This window comes from Miniopterus natalensis, chromosome 6 (assembly GCF_054644295.1).
Source record: "Miniopterus natalensis isolate mMinNat1 chromosome 6, mMinNat1.hap1, whole genome shotgun sequence".
Taxonomy (NCBI): Eukaryota; Metazoa; Chordata; class Mammalia; order Chiroptera; family Miniopteridae; genus Miniopterus; species Miniopterus natalensis.
Genome location: NC_142086.1, coordinates 51,337,892 through 51,354,089, shown reverse-complemented (window position 1 = coordinate 51,354,089; position 16,198 = coordinate 51,337,892). Strand labels below are relative to the sequence as shown.

General features: G+C 41.3%; 1 protein-coding gene across 1 annotated transcript; it reads right to left on the bottom strand.

Annotated features, from left to right (window-relative positions):
- Positions 1-3,363: 3,363 nt before the first annotated feature.
- Positions 3,364-15,129, bottom strand: GMNC (geminin coiled-coil domain containing). The gene is made up of 6 exons (XM_016200174.2): positions 15,066-15,129; positions 11,442-11,878; positions 9,603-9,777; positions 7,943-8,031; positions 6,893-7,009; positions 3,364-3,984 (listed from the first exon to the last, which is right to left on the bottom strand). Exons 1-6 carry the CDS (start codon positions 15,127-15,129, stop codon positions 3,364-3,366), a joined length of 1,503 nt encoding a protein of 500 aa, XP_016055660.2.
- Positions 15,130-16,198: the final 1,069 nt, after the last annotated feature.

Below are 16,198 nucleotides of genomic sequence, written 5' to 3'. Positions count from 1 at the left end.
CTTACTTAAAATTTCTTGAAATACAAAAGTAAGTTTACAGCTGATCATATGGAAAAACACATGCAGGTTATGTCTATTACAATAGTTTATTAACTCAAGAGGATGTCACAATGCAACTGTAAATGTTCCTTTTGCTAACCCTTGTGTATCAAATAGAGCAATTCTTTCCATTGATTCACAGTTTCTTTTCTTCCAATTTTTCAAAATATAATTTAGCATCACTGCAGTTTTAAATAATCTCATTCATTAAATGTCACCTTAACTGAGGTTTTCCAATTGCCCTTATTTTCCAGATACTAGTGAGATACAAGTATGATTTATTTTCAGATGATGAGAGAACAATGGAAATAATATCGAATGATAAAAATTGATATGGGGTTATCATTTTTATAAGAGGTTAATTAGGAGGGCGTTGTACCCATAAAGCACTTAACTCTTTAAGCACCTTAACATCTGAAAGCCTCATTAATGAGTCCCGGATAATGGAAAGAACCTTTAATCCTAAATGCTGCAGATATTGGTCTGGCCATACACATCATACAAAAGAGATTCAAATCAACAAGATTACAGTCAAAACCTGAAGAAGAAAATCCATTATTAGAAAATCTTATGTACAATATAAAAATATTCATCATAACCACAGAAGTATTTAGTTTTTATTTCTTACTTTATATTAGTAAAATATCAACTGTGGTTTACTGGAGAAGCATAAAAATGAGAACATAGGTGAAAGAAATTTCTAATTCTTAAAACATCAGCAAAATAATTTTCTGTACATAATTCAGATTAATGTAAGATGTGTAGGTATGATTTCCAGAAGATGTAATTTTCTTCCATGCTACCATCCATGATACAAGCCAGAGCAAGTTTTCATAATTTACCACAAGTGCACTATAATTCCTTTAAACCAGACTTAGATCAAGTTTCATTTAAAAGCTATTACATTTTATGTGCCTCATTTTCATTTGCCAAATGTGTTGTGCTAAGCCTGGATGTTTCCTCATGGTGCATAACACATGATAAGACACATAAAAATGCAAAATAAATATTTGTTGACAGATCAATTTTATTTTACAATTTGATCATTTAGACTTTTGAAATAGTTGTGTTGTTTTCCTGATTCTTAGTGCATTAAAGTGCTATCAATTACAATTCTTAAATTTGTTATTTCAAAAAGAAATAAATTTTAGCCACAAGGGGCATAGACACTAGAATGTGAAAGGCAGTTTTTGTTTTGTGTTTGTATGTTCTTTAGAAAATAGAATGTGTTCTGTCTCTTTCTAAGTTATTAAAATATTCTGGAGAAAAATATTAGTTGAAATCTTGAAGTCCCCTTTATTAAATTTAAAGAAAACTGCGTGGTAACAAATCTTTATAAAACAGGTTATTTGCTCAGCAAATAGATCACCAAAATAAAGTAAAAAACAAACAGCAATAACAATAAAAGGCATGTCTTAGTTACAAATAATTCCAAATAGCATACTTATGCTTTCAGGCATTGATTTTACAAAGTAACTTATTGAGGGGTGGAAAAGAGAAAAATGGAGAAAGGTTCAACATGGTGGATTTTATCATTGATTGAAATTTGGTCCAAAAAAGCACAAGCACACATCAGTATTGTGTGAATTATTCTGAGAAGGATAGGGAGCTTGGAGGATTAGAAAGAAAAACTAACATGAGCACTAAGAATTCATTTTTTATGAAGAAATAAAAAAATATTTGATATCAACATTTGCATTAAATCTATGGACACTTATTTAAAATGAATGTCTCTATTTGTTTGATGCAAATAATTCTCACACACATTGAATTAGCCTGCAAAATGGGCTCATACCAGGAAAAAAAATTACTATGATTAGAGCACTCATTTTTAGAGTTAACTACAAATGGCTCACATTTCTTTTTAATTATATATAAAGTTCACCCAACATATCTGCAGTGCCTATTAAAACTAAAGAGAAGAGTGACCTGAGATGGCAGTGTTGGAGGAAAGCTGATGGGACCCAGCCTCAATCCATAGAATGTTGGTGGTTATCTAGTTCAACTTCTGCACACTCTGCAGCTGGAAAACTAAATTCTCAAGCCAGGAAAGCAGCTTTCTCAGGGTCACAGCAGATGTGTGGCTCTGAGTCTCATGAGGGTGACCACAGTGTCCAACTTGCTCATATTTTATTACCAACTCATAGCACAGTGTCTGATACATGGTGGGTGTTCTAGAAATATTTTGGGTGTGCCAATGAATGAAAAAATGAATTCATGAATGAATGAGTGAATGAATGAATGAGACAATGCCAGAACTAGGGTAGACTATTTTCAAGAATAAAAGTTTGTCAGCATCTTGGTAATTAAAATGATCACTTGTTCTGTTTCCACAAGTCCCTCAAAAATGTTCTTGTTTGGGTGATATCAATTTAAGAGACAATTTCAGGTGCCTATAGAAACTGATACACCAACTGGCATTTTGAAGGAATTTTAATTCTCTTTAGTCTTTTAATTTATCTGTGGTGTTGCTCATCAGTAGAGTTACAGCTGTTTGAAGAGACTTTGTCAACTCCACCCTGGGACACTCAACTGACTGAACTGCACTACACATAACCCTACTCACATATGCGTTATGTCTTCAGGCAATGATGAAGGCAAAGACGCTTGTTTCTACCCCAGCCCCAGCTACTTGAACACTCAATAACAGAGCAGTTATAGCACTCCTTCTAAAGGCAGTTTTCAGCCCGGCCGGCATGGCTCAGTGGTTGAGCTTTGACCCATGAACCAGGAAGTCTAGGTTCGATTCCCAGCAGGGTTACATGCCCAGGTTTCAGGCTTGATCCCCCGTAGGGGGCGTGCAGGAGGCAGTCAAGGGCTGTTTCTCCCTCGTTGATGTTTCTATCTCTCTATCCCTCTCCCTTCCTTTCTCTGAAATCAATAAAAATATAAAATAAAGGCAGTCTTCAGAAATGAAGAGGAGCAGGAGAGCGATACAAGTGAGAGAGTGGAAGCTGTGAACATTTAAACTGCTTGATGAAAGAAGAAAATCTGTTAGACTTGATATAATTGGAACAGCATGTGTAGGTCTCAAAGGAATATAAAGGCAATTGGAAAATACCTTTTCAAGTACAGGGAGGAAGTCAACAGCAGGTGTTGGTGGGTAAGCAAGTCAAACCTAGGTGAAAGAAGAGCAGGCATGTTTCATTACAGAATCTTGGAAACCATTCCCTGCAGATTTAAGTGGGTAATTGAGAGTGACATTTAAAGTGGCAGGAGACAGTCTGGGAAATAACTTCAGTATTCCACACAGTCAGGTTCAAGTGCAAGAGAGGTCTTTGTAAACAGAGTTCATGGCAGAACTTTGTGATAAAAGTGGAGTCACTAAGACTGCTTAGGGACCCAGGTAAACTTCCAGCCTCCTGCCTCATCTCTACAAACAAAGGCTTGTCCCTGGTGGAAGGAATGAGTTTTCACGTTACAGTGAGGGCTCAAGGACGTGGAAAAGGCCATCTCCGTCTTATTGGGTAACACATCTGAAGTATAGTAAGGAGGAGTTTGCAGTGCTCCTGGGGGATTGGAAAGTTGAGAAAGGAAGTGAAAATCTTCCCCAGGGTCGGCAGTGCTGCAGGAAGGGGTTGTTCTCTCACCTCCATAGTCAATTGGCAGATCCTCCCCGGGGGCGTTTCCATAATCAACTGCATGCTCTGGAAACTGGGGAAATGTGCTGGTGATTCTTCTGGGATGAGAGGAGAGGGCACTGTAGTTAGCTGATAAGGTGTCATCAATGGTGTTGAGGTCTTTTAACCCAAGTGTTTGAAGGACCCAGGGATCCACAGGGGGTCCAGGTTGTTTTTCACAGTTAGCAAACTCACTGGAGAGGTTCCTCTTGGCATTTTTTCGATGGGGGATCTCAGGAGGAAAATAGCTTTGCTCCTTGGGTTTTCTCTTCCCCTTTCTAAGTTTTCCATATGCTTTGGAGAAATCACCTGATGACAGTAATTTCTGGGGAAGTAAGATTTGCAAATATACACAGTCAGGTAATCAAGCAAGATTGCTGTTGTCTAATTACACCTACTTCAAACAGTGACTAGTCTCTGTAAGTCCTTAGAAAACTTGATTAAACTTCTATTTTACACATACACACACATGCACAAGTAAAACTGATTGCATTAGCTTCTGTTTCTAAATTTAAATCTATGATGAGAATTTACTACCTAGAAACCCAGACTCTCCAATATAAATGAGAGTAAATGATGTCTTTAAAATTTTAATCCAAGGAAGTAATCACTATTATTATAATGAAAATAATAGCAATTATCATGTATTAGACATTGGTTACATGCATGATCACATTTTGTTTTAAGTACTATTAAAATCTCCTTTAATGAAGAAACTAAGGCATGGGCATATTGATGACTTGTTAAAAATCATTCAGCCTAGATTTACACCTAAACCATGTATTAAACTATACTACAAAGCCATTGTAATAAAAACAGCCTAGCACTGGCACAAGAGCAGGCATACAGCTCAGTGGAACAGAACGGAGGACCCAGAAATCGGCCCACACCTTTATGGTCTGTTAATATTTAACAAAGGAGGCAAGAGCATGCAATGGAGTGAAGACAGTCTCTTCAATACATGGTGTTAGAAAATTGGACAGGTACATGCAAAAAAATGAAACAAAATGGATAAAAGACTTAAATGTAAGTCATGAAACCATAAAAACCCTAGAAGAAAACATAGACAGTAAAATCTCAAACAGCTCCTGTAGCAGGATTTTCATCGACATGTTTCCTAGGGTAAGAGGAACAAAGGAAAAAATAAACAAATGGGACGACATAAAACTAAAAAATTTTTGCACAGTAAAAGAAACCATCATCAAAATGAAAAGGGAGCCCACTGCATGGGAGAACATATTTGCCAGCAACACGTCTGATAAGGGGTTAATTTCCAAAACATAAAGAACTTACACAACTCAACCAAAGGAAGACAATCCAATTAAAAAATGGGCAAAGGACCTGAATAGACACTTCTCAGAAGGGGACATACAGGTGGCCAAAAGACATATGAAAAACTGCTCAATGTAACTAATCATCAGAGAGATGCAAACCAAAGAATGGCTGCCATCGATAAATCAACAAACAACAAGTGCTGGTGAAGATGTGGAGAAAAGGAAACCCTGGTACACTGCTGGTGGGAATGCAGACTGGGGCGGCCACTGTGCAAAACAGAATGGAGGTTCCTCAAAAGATTAAAAATGGAGCTGCCATTTGACCCAGTGATTCCACCTCTGGGAATGTATCCTAAGAATCCTGAAATGCCAATCAGAAAAAATATATGCACCCCTATGTTCATAGCAGCATTATTTACAATAGCTAAGATCTGGAAACAGCCCAAGTGCCCATCAGTAGGTGAATGGATAAAAAAACTGTGGGCCCTGGCCGGGTGGCTCAGTTCATTGGAGCATCACCCCATACACCAAAAGGCAGAGGATCTGGTTCCCAGTCAAGGAACATACCTAGGTTGCAGGTTCGATCCCTGGTTGGGGTGCTTATGGGAGGCAACATACTGATGTTTATCTCTCACATCAATGTTTCTCAATCTCTCTCCCTTTCTCTCTCTAAAGTTAATAGAAGTTTATCCATGGGTGAGAAGAAAAAAAAGGTGTGGCACCTTTACACCATGGACTATTATGGGGCCATAAAAAGAAGGATCTCTTATCTTTTACAACAGCATGTATGGACCTGAAGATTATTATGTTAAGTGAAAAAAGCCAGAGAAAGACAAGCACCATATGATCTCACTTATATGTCGAATCTAATGAACAAAATAAACTGACGAACAAACTAGAACCAGAGGCACGGATCCATGGAACAGACTAACAGCTGTCAGAGCTAACGGGGGAGGGGGAAACTGGACGAAAGGATTAGCCAAAGAACATATATGCATAACCCAATGACACAGACGACAGTGTGGTCATGGCCAGAGGGAAGAGGGAGGGGACTGGGTGGACATGGGCAAAGCCAGGAGGGGAATGGGACATCTGTAATAGTGTCAACAATAAAAATAAAGTTAAAAAAATAAAAATAATATAAAATTAGTTGCAATTACGGTCCCAAAAGAAACACTATGTAGCACTGCTTCCTCTTATTTCATTAACTTTCATAGCACTCTCATGTGATATGTATTATATTATTCTAAATCTTGCAAAATTCAGAACAAGGGAGAGAAAACCGCCTAATTAATGTCACTTCCTAATTTAATAACTGTTCTCTGGAGTTAAGGGTTCTGGCTACTAATGATGAGATGTGCTCCCTTTTTTAACAAAGCTAACAAAATAGTGCGCCCTTTTTTCTCTGAACTATTATGTCCAGTAAGAGTAGTAAGAAGCATCATCAGTTTAGATAAAATAATATCAAATAGTGTGGCTTGTCTAGAAGTAAGGTAAAGATTGATAGAAGCAATAATAATAACAGAATGACAAAGAACTTTTAGCCCATTCATTTACAGGTGAAGGTAACTGAGGCCCTAAGCGACAGCTCTTCACCAAAAGTTAGATACTTAGAAGAACCTAGTGTCTCTCAGATCTGCTTCCCTCTCTAATGTTCCATCCATCTCTGCCTTTTTATTAATTTCCGTGGTCTCAGCAATCCCCTTAACTGGCTTTTGATTCTTAAGCGACGTCTTTTGTAATATATGACTGAAACCTGCAATGTAGTTGCTTCCAAGAAATGATATATGAAGATTCTGCCGAAAGTGTTATATTTTGTTTAGAGAAATCCGTCCATCCTCTAAATGCATTTGAAGGCACTTTGTTTAGTATGCTTCCTCATTTAATCAAGGAGTTTTACCCAGACGGTCTCCTTTCTCCAATCAGCACTCTGTCCTTATAAAGGGGAGAGGTACATACCTTGGCTTTTTCCTCAAGACATTTAACCAAAGCAGAATTCAGGTATTGTCTGAGGTGATTGTTTTCTTCATGCAACCTAGCAAGTTCTTCTTCCTTCTGCACCAGAGTGTCTTGGAGCTGCAAAAGGCAGACAATGGTGAGGGCCGCTCCACTATATTGACTTTGTAACCTTATAATAGTGCCACTGATCCTTCACCTGCTTAAACCTGATTATAATTTTGTTTGTTTTAAGAACTCTACCTCAGGGAGCCCTCGTCCTCAGAGGCCTAAATTCAGTCTACACCCACCTACCACCTGATTGTTCAGTTTGCGCTCTGAATTTTTTCCACTGCAAAGTGTTTGAAGAGATTATATGACTTTGAAAATAGCAACCACAAGGGAAGGTATGTAGGAAAATGAACTGCGTGCAACTGTTTAAATATAGAAAAAAGGTGTATGAAAACGTTTTTGCTGGACTCCTTCCTTACACCTTACAAAAAAGGGAAGAAGAACAAAGGTGGGTGGGCTTCCCCAGCCTCAGATTGACCTTTTTGTGTGTCCACTCGATTAGATTCAGTTACTCTCTTAAGAACAGCTACAAGCAAAACATGGAACATGAAGCAATCTTCGTAAAAAAACGTATAATCATCGTTCCTTCACCAAGTGAGGAGCTATACTTATGGTTTAAAAATATTATGACACTCACTATATCATTTGATCTTTCCAGCAGCTCTCGGAGGAAGGCAGCCCAACTATTTCAGTTTCATAGATAAGTAGAAAGGATTGAAGAGGCCATACAATTGGTAAACTATGTAGAGGTAGGCCTTGACCTCTGGTCTTCTTGGAGGGTTTTGGTTGGTGGTGGTGGTGGTGGTTTTGGGGGGCAGGGGGTTGTTTGTTTGATTTTTTCTTTGGTATATTCATCTAACTTGTATCACTCTATAGACCCATATCCACTTTGGTCAGCAGATGAGTTTCCAAGGGAAAGGAAGCAGTGTGACATTAGCGACAACATTAAGAATGGACTGCGGGAACATGGCCGGTCCCAGGGTTCTGATTATCTGTACATACCTGCTTGTTTCTGTAGAGCTGAGAGGAAAGCTGAGCCTCTTCCCACGAACAAGAGTTAGGAAGAGGGAAATTCAAGTCACTAGATGATTCTATGTGGAAACACAAAAAAGGTAACTGAGAAAACACACTTGCAGTTGTTGGGTGATAAAGAATTTACCAAAGGATTTCAGAAAGTTTAATAGATTCAGTTTCCTTCCCCAAAATAGCCATTGCCTCCTCACAGGAAAACAAAATATTTAAAGCTTTAGGAAGGGGTCAGCATCCTATGAAAGACAAATATTTATAGACCATATGCCAGAGTGGCTACAGAGGTGAATTTTTAAGAACTAACAAGTCACATCCCTCCCTAATATATGTATTCCTGCTGGCTAAATGTATAAAGATGGTCTCATCCCCATTATTAATGTATTCAAATATTTACTGATCCTCCCCCCCACTAGGCATAACATTGCAATTCCACTATGTTTTTATCTTATTTTCTAAGCTTTACTGCTTGAAAAATGTAGTGTTTGGCTCCAGAATAAAGTTCTATTTTTGATGCTACCATTCCCCCCCAGATGAAAATCTCTGCTTGTCTGCCTGCCAGTTAAATCTGATGGAGAACATTTATGCAGAATTTTATGTGGTCGCAATTTCTATTTTACAGTAATTCCGACCTTGCTTTTTTGACAACATTGGAGAAATCTCAGAACTGTAACTCAGACTCATGCATTTCAAATGTCATTCTTTGTATGTTTTATATGCTTTATATGTTTTGGGGTGTGTATTTTTTTCATATTTGACAGCAAGCTATACCTACCAACAAAGACTATGCGTGGGCATGCTACATTGGTTTACTTTTATCTTTTTTCCCTCACCTAGCATAGTTCTGACTCTTGCCTTTCTCTACTTACACTGAAATACTACTGAAATGTTTTTGATTAAACATTTCACAATGACTAAGGGGACAATAATAAAATTTTATACAGTTTGGGTCTATAATCTTGGGCATTCTGTTTCTCTGCTGCTTATAGTAGAAAGCAAAACCTGAAAAACTCTCTTCTGATATATGTGTTTTTCAATAGTTTGGGAATTTTTGTGCCTTTTCTCAAATTAATGTATAAATACTGTTTACTAAGCCCCAGGTCAAAATTAATATGTAATTTTCCATCAATGTTATACTTCCCTCCAAAACTGAAGTTTTCTTTGGGCAAAAAGGAATCATTTTCTCTACTTACAAGACACTGTTCATAGAATTTTATCTATGAAATAAAATATTAAGTTAGTATTTTCTTTACTTCCCTCTCATTTCCAGGGAAACTTCCCTGAATTCCAAAAGAAATGCTTTAATTGGTGTCTTGACTTCAAAAGCATCCCATTAGCATTGCTTATAAAACTTTGATCCAGACGCAAACTCCCTCAGCAAGTTGGAAATCTCCAAGAATTGAAAAGTATAGGGAGAAATACAGACTGTCCAGCAGGAAAGGGAAAGAATCCCATTGTCACTATTTGGCAAGTATGAAAGAATAAATTATTTAGCTTGTAAAATGCAGGAGTCTTTGGGCTTTCTTAAACTTTCCATACCATCCCTTCTACAGAGTTCCAGCTCATGATGCTTTGCAACTATGGGTGCTGGAAAAGGGCTTCAGATCTACCAGGAAAGCAGAAGAGCAGAACTTACCCTGTGCCTGTGGTGCTTGTTGGGTCTCTCTGTTGTCCAGGAGACCAGCAGCCCAGAAAGAGACCCAAGTCTCCGTGGAAACGTCAACACTAGATTCTGACGTTGTAGTGGAATACGGGCAATTGTAGCTCTGGCCTCCTACAAAGTCCTGGTCTTGGCAAGGCAGAACGGTGTTCTGTGAAAATCAGTACGAAAGGGTAGGGGGTTACCCAGGAGGTGCAGTGATGGGGATTTGGAGAGAGGAAAGGGTGGGAGAAAATGCCAAAATTACATGCAGTGACTCAAAAACAGTAAAGGTACTAAGTATGGGTCCCAGGTTAATTTTGAGTGGTCAAAATAGAAATACTAGAAAGGAGTCAGCTCCTTGGTTTACCCAGTACTTTCCCAAGGCCCTCTCAGCGAAGAACAGGCTAGTATTGGAGGGACCAAGTCTGTACATAACCAGGAGTATTCCCCATTGCCAGGTCTGGGTCATCTAACAGGCTACCCAGGAATTAAGTAAGAGGAATTCTACTGAATGATTCAAAGACGTAAGAACTATTTGACTCTTTCTAGCAAATATCTTAATTATATTTCCAGTAGCCTTGAAAGACAAAGAACACTAAGGCTGAAATAAACAGGGCAACAAAATATAATCTAACTTCCTTATTTTAATGTCCTACTTTCTGAATTATAAACATGCCCCATTTGTCTCTTTTTCCTTCCTCTGGTTTCCAATGCTGCTGGATCCTGTGGTGATCTGAATGGCCTGAGACTCATATGTAGATATAGCCCAGGGATAACTAAATAAATATCGCTCCTGACTCCTAACTCTAAGCACGAAGCATAAAGTCACTCCAAGTCAACATATAATCGAAGCTGAGATAAATTAGTCAGCAGAGACAGCAAGCTCTAGGTCTCCATCCCTAGGTCTCAGTGCCCTTCCAGAGTTATCTCGCCTTCCCTGACTCCCTGGCACGGGTCCTCCACCGTGTTCTGAGCCAGTGAACACCCTCCTGCCCCCGACTCCTCAGAGCAGCCTTTCCAAATGTCCAGGCAGGGGCAGGTATGCAGCGGCCCCCCTGGGTTAATTTGTACAACAACCCATTTCTAATGATCTGTCAATGTTTAATCAGGTAAAAGCCATTCATTTTAGCAGAGCCCAGCTTTGGACAAACTCTTTTTGACCACCCCAAAGTCTTTTGTTGACTTGAGGATTTTCTTGGGCATAACATAAACAAAGAGAAAACAAATACGAAAAAGAAAAAAAAAGTTATTATTATTATTTTTTTAAAAATCACACTTTGTTAATGTTCCCCGGTAAATTACGTTTTGAAAAAGTCCCATTTTGAAGCTGGTCCAGCTTGGGCAGTGCAGACCAAAGAAATTCAGCCAAGAGTTTATCAAGTGCTATTTTCTTTTATTCTAAAAGCATGTTTGTAGGCTCTTTTCCTGAGGTTATTACTGGAATTAGAGTTGAGCTATTATGCAATCGACACCTGAGAAGAAAACAAACCCCCAATAGCCCTAGACTAGGTCAAGCCCAAGTGTTTGCAAATATGTGCATAATCTCGAGAAAGAGGTGGAATGAAAAGTGAGTGCAGGTGTGCAGGGGGAGAAAGCTGGGAGAAGGTACAGAGAGAAGGAGTAACAGAGGGCGAAGGATGAGAGATGGGGGGAGGGAGAGAGGGGGGAGGGAGGGAGAGATCAGGAAAAGTCAGGGAAGGGGAAAGGGGAGACCCGTCCTGACAGGGAGCAGAGAGATCTTGCTTCCAAGGGGGGAAACTCTAAATGCCGAGCGTACTAGCTCGGGCAGCCCGGGCTTCACCGCCGACGAGCTGGCGCAGGCTCCTCACTTACCATCCTGCAGGGGAAGAAGGCGCTGCGGAAACCGAGCCCACTCTTAATTTTTCGGTAAAGCCGGTGGGAGTTTAAATGGGACCGAGGGGAGGAGCCAGGGGAGGCGAGTTCTAATCCCAGGGAGCTGCGGGGGGCGCCGGGCTGGGCGAGCGCCGCCCTCTGATTTGGTGCGAGGCTGTCACACTGGTGACGTGGGTCAGGAGGCACCCTGCCAAGGCCAAAGTCACTAGCACGCGGGGCGCCCGCCGGGACCTGAACCTGCGAGTCCGGCGCGCGGCAGAGGCTCAGCCCCGCGCCCCTGCGGGCTCGCTGCCCGCGCCCGGGGAGGCGGAGAGCGCGCGGCCGGCGCCCGGCGGGGAACACCTGCTGCGCCCGCGGGGTCCGCAGGGCAGGGCGCAGGGCCCCGCAGGACAGGGCAGGGCGCAAGGGGCAGGGACCTGCAGGGTGCAGGACAGGGCACACAGGGCCCCGCAGGACAGGGCGCACAGAGCCCCTCAGGGCGCAGGACAGGGCTCAGGGTCCCGCAGGACAGGGCGCAGGGTCCCGCAGGACAGGGCGCACAGGGCCCCGCAGGACAGGGCAGGCGCAAGGGGCAGGGACCTGCAGGGTGCAGGACAGGGCACACAGGGCCCCGCAGGGCGCAGGACAGGGCGCAGGGTCCCGCAGGACAGGGCGCACAGAGCCCCTCAGGGCGCAGGACAGGGCGCAGGGTCCCGCAGGACAGGGCGCACAGGGCCCCGCAGGACAGGGCGCAGAGCCCCACAGGGCGCAGGGCGCGGCGTGGGCCCAACCCCGCAGCTCAGGGCTCAGCGCCGCCCGTGGGGAAGCCCAGGCCACCGGCCCGAGCTAATCCTGCCCCCGCGCCTGTGTATCTCCCCGGCCACGCGACAAACACCGGCTTGCTGAACGACGTTGTGCACTGACGGGCTCTTTCCCCCTGTTCACCACGCCCGCTTCCCCAGCCCTAGCGCGGGTGTGCAGTGCGGAGGCCCCGTCTCCACCCTAGAGCGTGGGCGTCAGGGGAAGCGAGGGGTCGCTCGGCTGTGCCCCCCGCGGCCCCCGGAGGCCTGGGCCGCCCCTGGCATGTGATCGGGGTGCTCAGTAAGGAATGACTCGGGGCACAAGCTTAAGAATCTCAAGTGCCTGTCTCTGGGTTGGTCCTGTCTCCACAGCTACTATTATATACGGAAATTATTAGGTTTAAGAAAAGTTTGTGTTCACCCTTCTCAAAATGTTTGATTCTCAGCTGCACTTCATTCTCACAATTCCTGCGATTTCATATCCAGAGGAGAAAGAGGAGCAATCATAGCATCTTTAAAACCTTTCATGCACCACTAACAGCCAACTTACTTCAGCTGACAGTAACCTAGGAGGTAGGTGCTCTTACTGGCCCTGCTTTAAAGGATGGCAGATGAGGCCCCAGCGCTGAGGAACCTGGCCAGTGTTTTCACAGGTGGGTACTGGCAGACGGATTTGAGCCTCTGGCTCCGGCATCCATGCTTCTAACTACTAGTATTTTTTCCCCTTGATTCTTTTTAATGTCTTTCTATTGCAAGTTATAGCCATTTATGCAATGGGCATTCTTATGCACTGAACTGTGTTCACTTAAAATTTATGTTTTATCTCTAACCCTCGGAGACAGGGCCACTAAAGAAGTAATCAAGGTTAAGATATTAATAAGGATGATGCTTTAAGCTAACAAGGCCGATGTCCTTATAAGAAGAAAAAGACACATGGGGGTGGCACAGAGAAAATGCCATGTGAGGACACAGCCTAAAGGGGGACATTTGCAAGTCAAGGAGAGAGGCCTTAGGAGAAACTGTTAACTCAGCGGACACTGTGATCTTGGACGTCCAGCCCCCAGAGCAGAGAGAAAATAAATGTCTGCTGTTTAAGCCACCCGGTCTGTGGCTGTTGTTCTGGAAGCCTCAGCAAATGAATACAGGCATGGTATAGGAACTGGGAAAACTTCTGATTCTAGCTTGCACAGTCTTTTCTCTAAACCAGTTTTGACCTTGATTTATTCAGCCTTGCACTGCACTTATCACCCACAGCACTTAGCAGTGACTAGCACACAGCAGGTGCTCATTAAGTGCTATGTGTCCAAAATTAAGAAAGAAGGCCCAGCGGGCATGGCTCAGTGGTTGAGAGTCCACCCAGGGATCAGAGGACCATGGTTAGTTCCTGGTCAGGGCACATGCCCAGGTTGCGGGCTCGATCCCCAGTTGGGGGCATGCAGGAGGCAGCCAATCAGTGACTCTCATCATTGATGTTTCTCTCTCTCCCTCCCTTCCTCTCTCTAAAATCAATAAAGATATATTTAAAAAGGGGGAGGGGGATTGTTTAAAAAAAAGAGAAAGAAATACCTATTGGACAGGTAAAAAACTGACTACTAACGCTTGAATATCCCTAGTTCACTGCCTACATTAAGAATAGTAGCTATTGCCTGGCCGGGCGTGGCTCAGCGGTTGAGAATCGACCTAGGATCCAGGCAATCGGGGTTCGATTCCCGGTCAGGGTACATGCCCGGGTTGTGGGCTCGATCAATGGCTCTCTCATCATTGATGTTTCTATCTCTCTCTCTCCCTCTCCTGTCCACTCTCTGAAATCAATAAAGATATATTTAAAAAAAAAAAAGAAGAATAGTAGCTGTTGTTATTGTTTGGTATAGAGGACTTTGCCATTTCAACACATATGCTGCTGTGCCGTGCTTGCTAAAAATAATTTTAAAATCTGGTTGTTTTTGAGGGCTGGAAATATTTTTTAAAGACTTTGAAGGATTTTAAGCACACAAATGTTTCACAAATCATTAACTACTTTAGTGTAGTAGAAGTGGGAGTATATGGTGGCAAAGAATCCCTCAGGTTAAACAGTGAAGAGCTATTGACAACTGAACATAAATCTGAAGATAAAGCTTTCCTGAAGCCATAAACTGATGGAAAAATTTCCAAATTCTCAAGGTCTAATTTAAGCACATCTTTCTATTTTAAATCTATTGCTTAGGTATAAGTCTTATTTTTTTTGTTGGTTTGATGATTTTTTTAAATGAGTCAATAAGCAATAATAATGTGAAATCTTTTGGTTGTTTTTAATTTATATTTTTGAAAGAAAGAGATGTAATTTCCTTAGTGATTGTAACACATGTAGATGTCTTTTCATCTATGAAAAATAAGATCAGTTAAAAACTGCCTTTTGTATTGTGACTGAAGTGATGGTGTTAATGGGGAGATGGCTAATCATACACCAGTTGTTGAATCAGGGCACTGCCTCCTGCCAGGGCAAAGGTATAACAAAATAGGAGGTAATTTGACCTGCACACAAAACCAAGCCTGCAGACAGAAAAGAGTAGAGTATGATCTGAGGTGCACCAAGGAGATAAATAGTTTGGCATATGGAATGTTCTTTTATTTCACCCCTGGAGGACACTTTATTCGATTACCTCATTAGTGAATTCAGTAGCATATATAATAAAAGAACAATTTTAAATTCTCTTTACAAGCATAGCTTTTTCCCATAGCTTCAACGGCTGAATCTCCAGGCAATAAAAAGATAGTATTTCTGATTTCACATTTAGGTAAAGAAAAGCATAACCCTTAGAGAAAATTCAGTGCAGTTATAACTTACCCTGGGAGATTTGACATTTGATTTGCATATTTTGTTCCAGCATGTCTGGAGAACCTTCACACATTTAGCTTGTGATGGCATAGCTTTGAATTTCATCTCCCCAGAATGATATGTAGAAACCAACCGTTTCTCTATGGGCAGAGTCTTGCCTACTCCCCACCACCTACATGTCAGAATGGCTTCTAGCAACCATCACACATGCAATAACTTATGTCATGGTGACAAACCATTTGTACATGAACGAAAGGTATGCCAAAAAACGGAATTCTTAATCCTGGCAACAAAATAAATAAAATGCTTGAGAAAATGATATCAGGTTGTTAGCCAGAAAAGAGAAGTGTCTTCAATAAAGTGAAGAGCAACGTGTTCAATTCATTCCTGACTCCGATTAGCACTATAGGGAAGAGTGTGTGCGAGAGGAAAGATATGGATATTTACGACACTACTTTATTGGATGTTTGAGTCAGAATTTATTTCAGTAAATTTGTAATGAGCTTTTGCCCTTTATGGACCTATCAAGTGATTGCCTAATTTTTCAGTTATATTTGATTTCATTATATTAGAGAAAATCATATATGATTGTGTTATTCACAAATTTGAAGATTCTCAAGTAGACGGGTATAGTTTTCAAATATAAATGATCTACTTCATATTGAGGGATAGCTAGCAAATAGATGTGTTTGAGGTAAACCTGTTCTGCACTCTGTAGCATTGCTCTCTGGATTTTCTCTTAATATAGCACTTAAAAATAATGTTTGTGGGCAAGCTGGAATAAATAGTTGAAGCTTAAGCTGGCTGTTGACAGGCTCTGTCAGGACTTTAAGTCATTGTGATTTGGTGCCCTAGTTGGGAAACTCTGCTCTGTGATAACCTATCTTGCCAAACTGGAATAAAGTGATCTCAATACTATTATAAAAATACATACAAAACAATGAAGTTAACTTTGCATTACCACAAAGGTTAGAGATGTGGAATCCCAAACAAAACAAAGTAAGTACAACTCTACTCCCTGTTATCTTACTCCAACCACATTAGAAAATATTTGAAATTGTGAGTTATTATAATAACCATACATCAGAGATATGGTAGTTCAATTATAATTGGAAATAAAATTAATGTCTGCTTCAGGAGCC

What these genes read in the sequence shown, in the direction of transcription:
- GMNC (XM_016200174.2), bottom strand. Translation starts at nt 15,129, where the DNA reads ATGTGTGAAGGTTCTCCAGACATGCTGGAACAAAATATGCAAATCAAA. An exon ending in CAAATGTCAAATCTCCCAGG is followed by an intron (nt 11,879 to 15,065) that starts GTAAGTTATAAC and finishes TGCACCCTGCAG; the next exon opens with GTCCCTGCCCCTTGCGCCCT. An exon ending in CCTTCTTCCCCTGCAGGATG is followed by an intron (nt 9,778 to 11,441) that starts GTAAGTGAGGAG and finishes TGATTTTCACAG; the next exon opens with AACACCGTTCTGCCTTGCCA.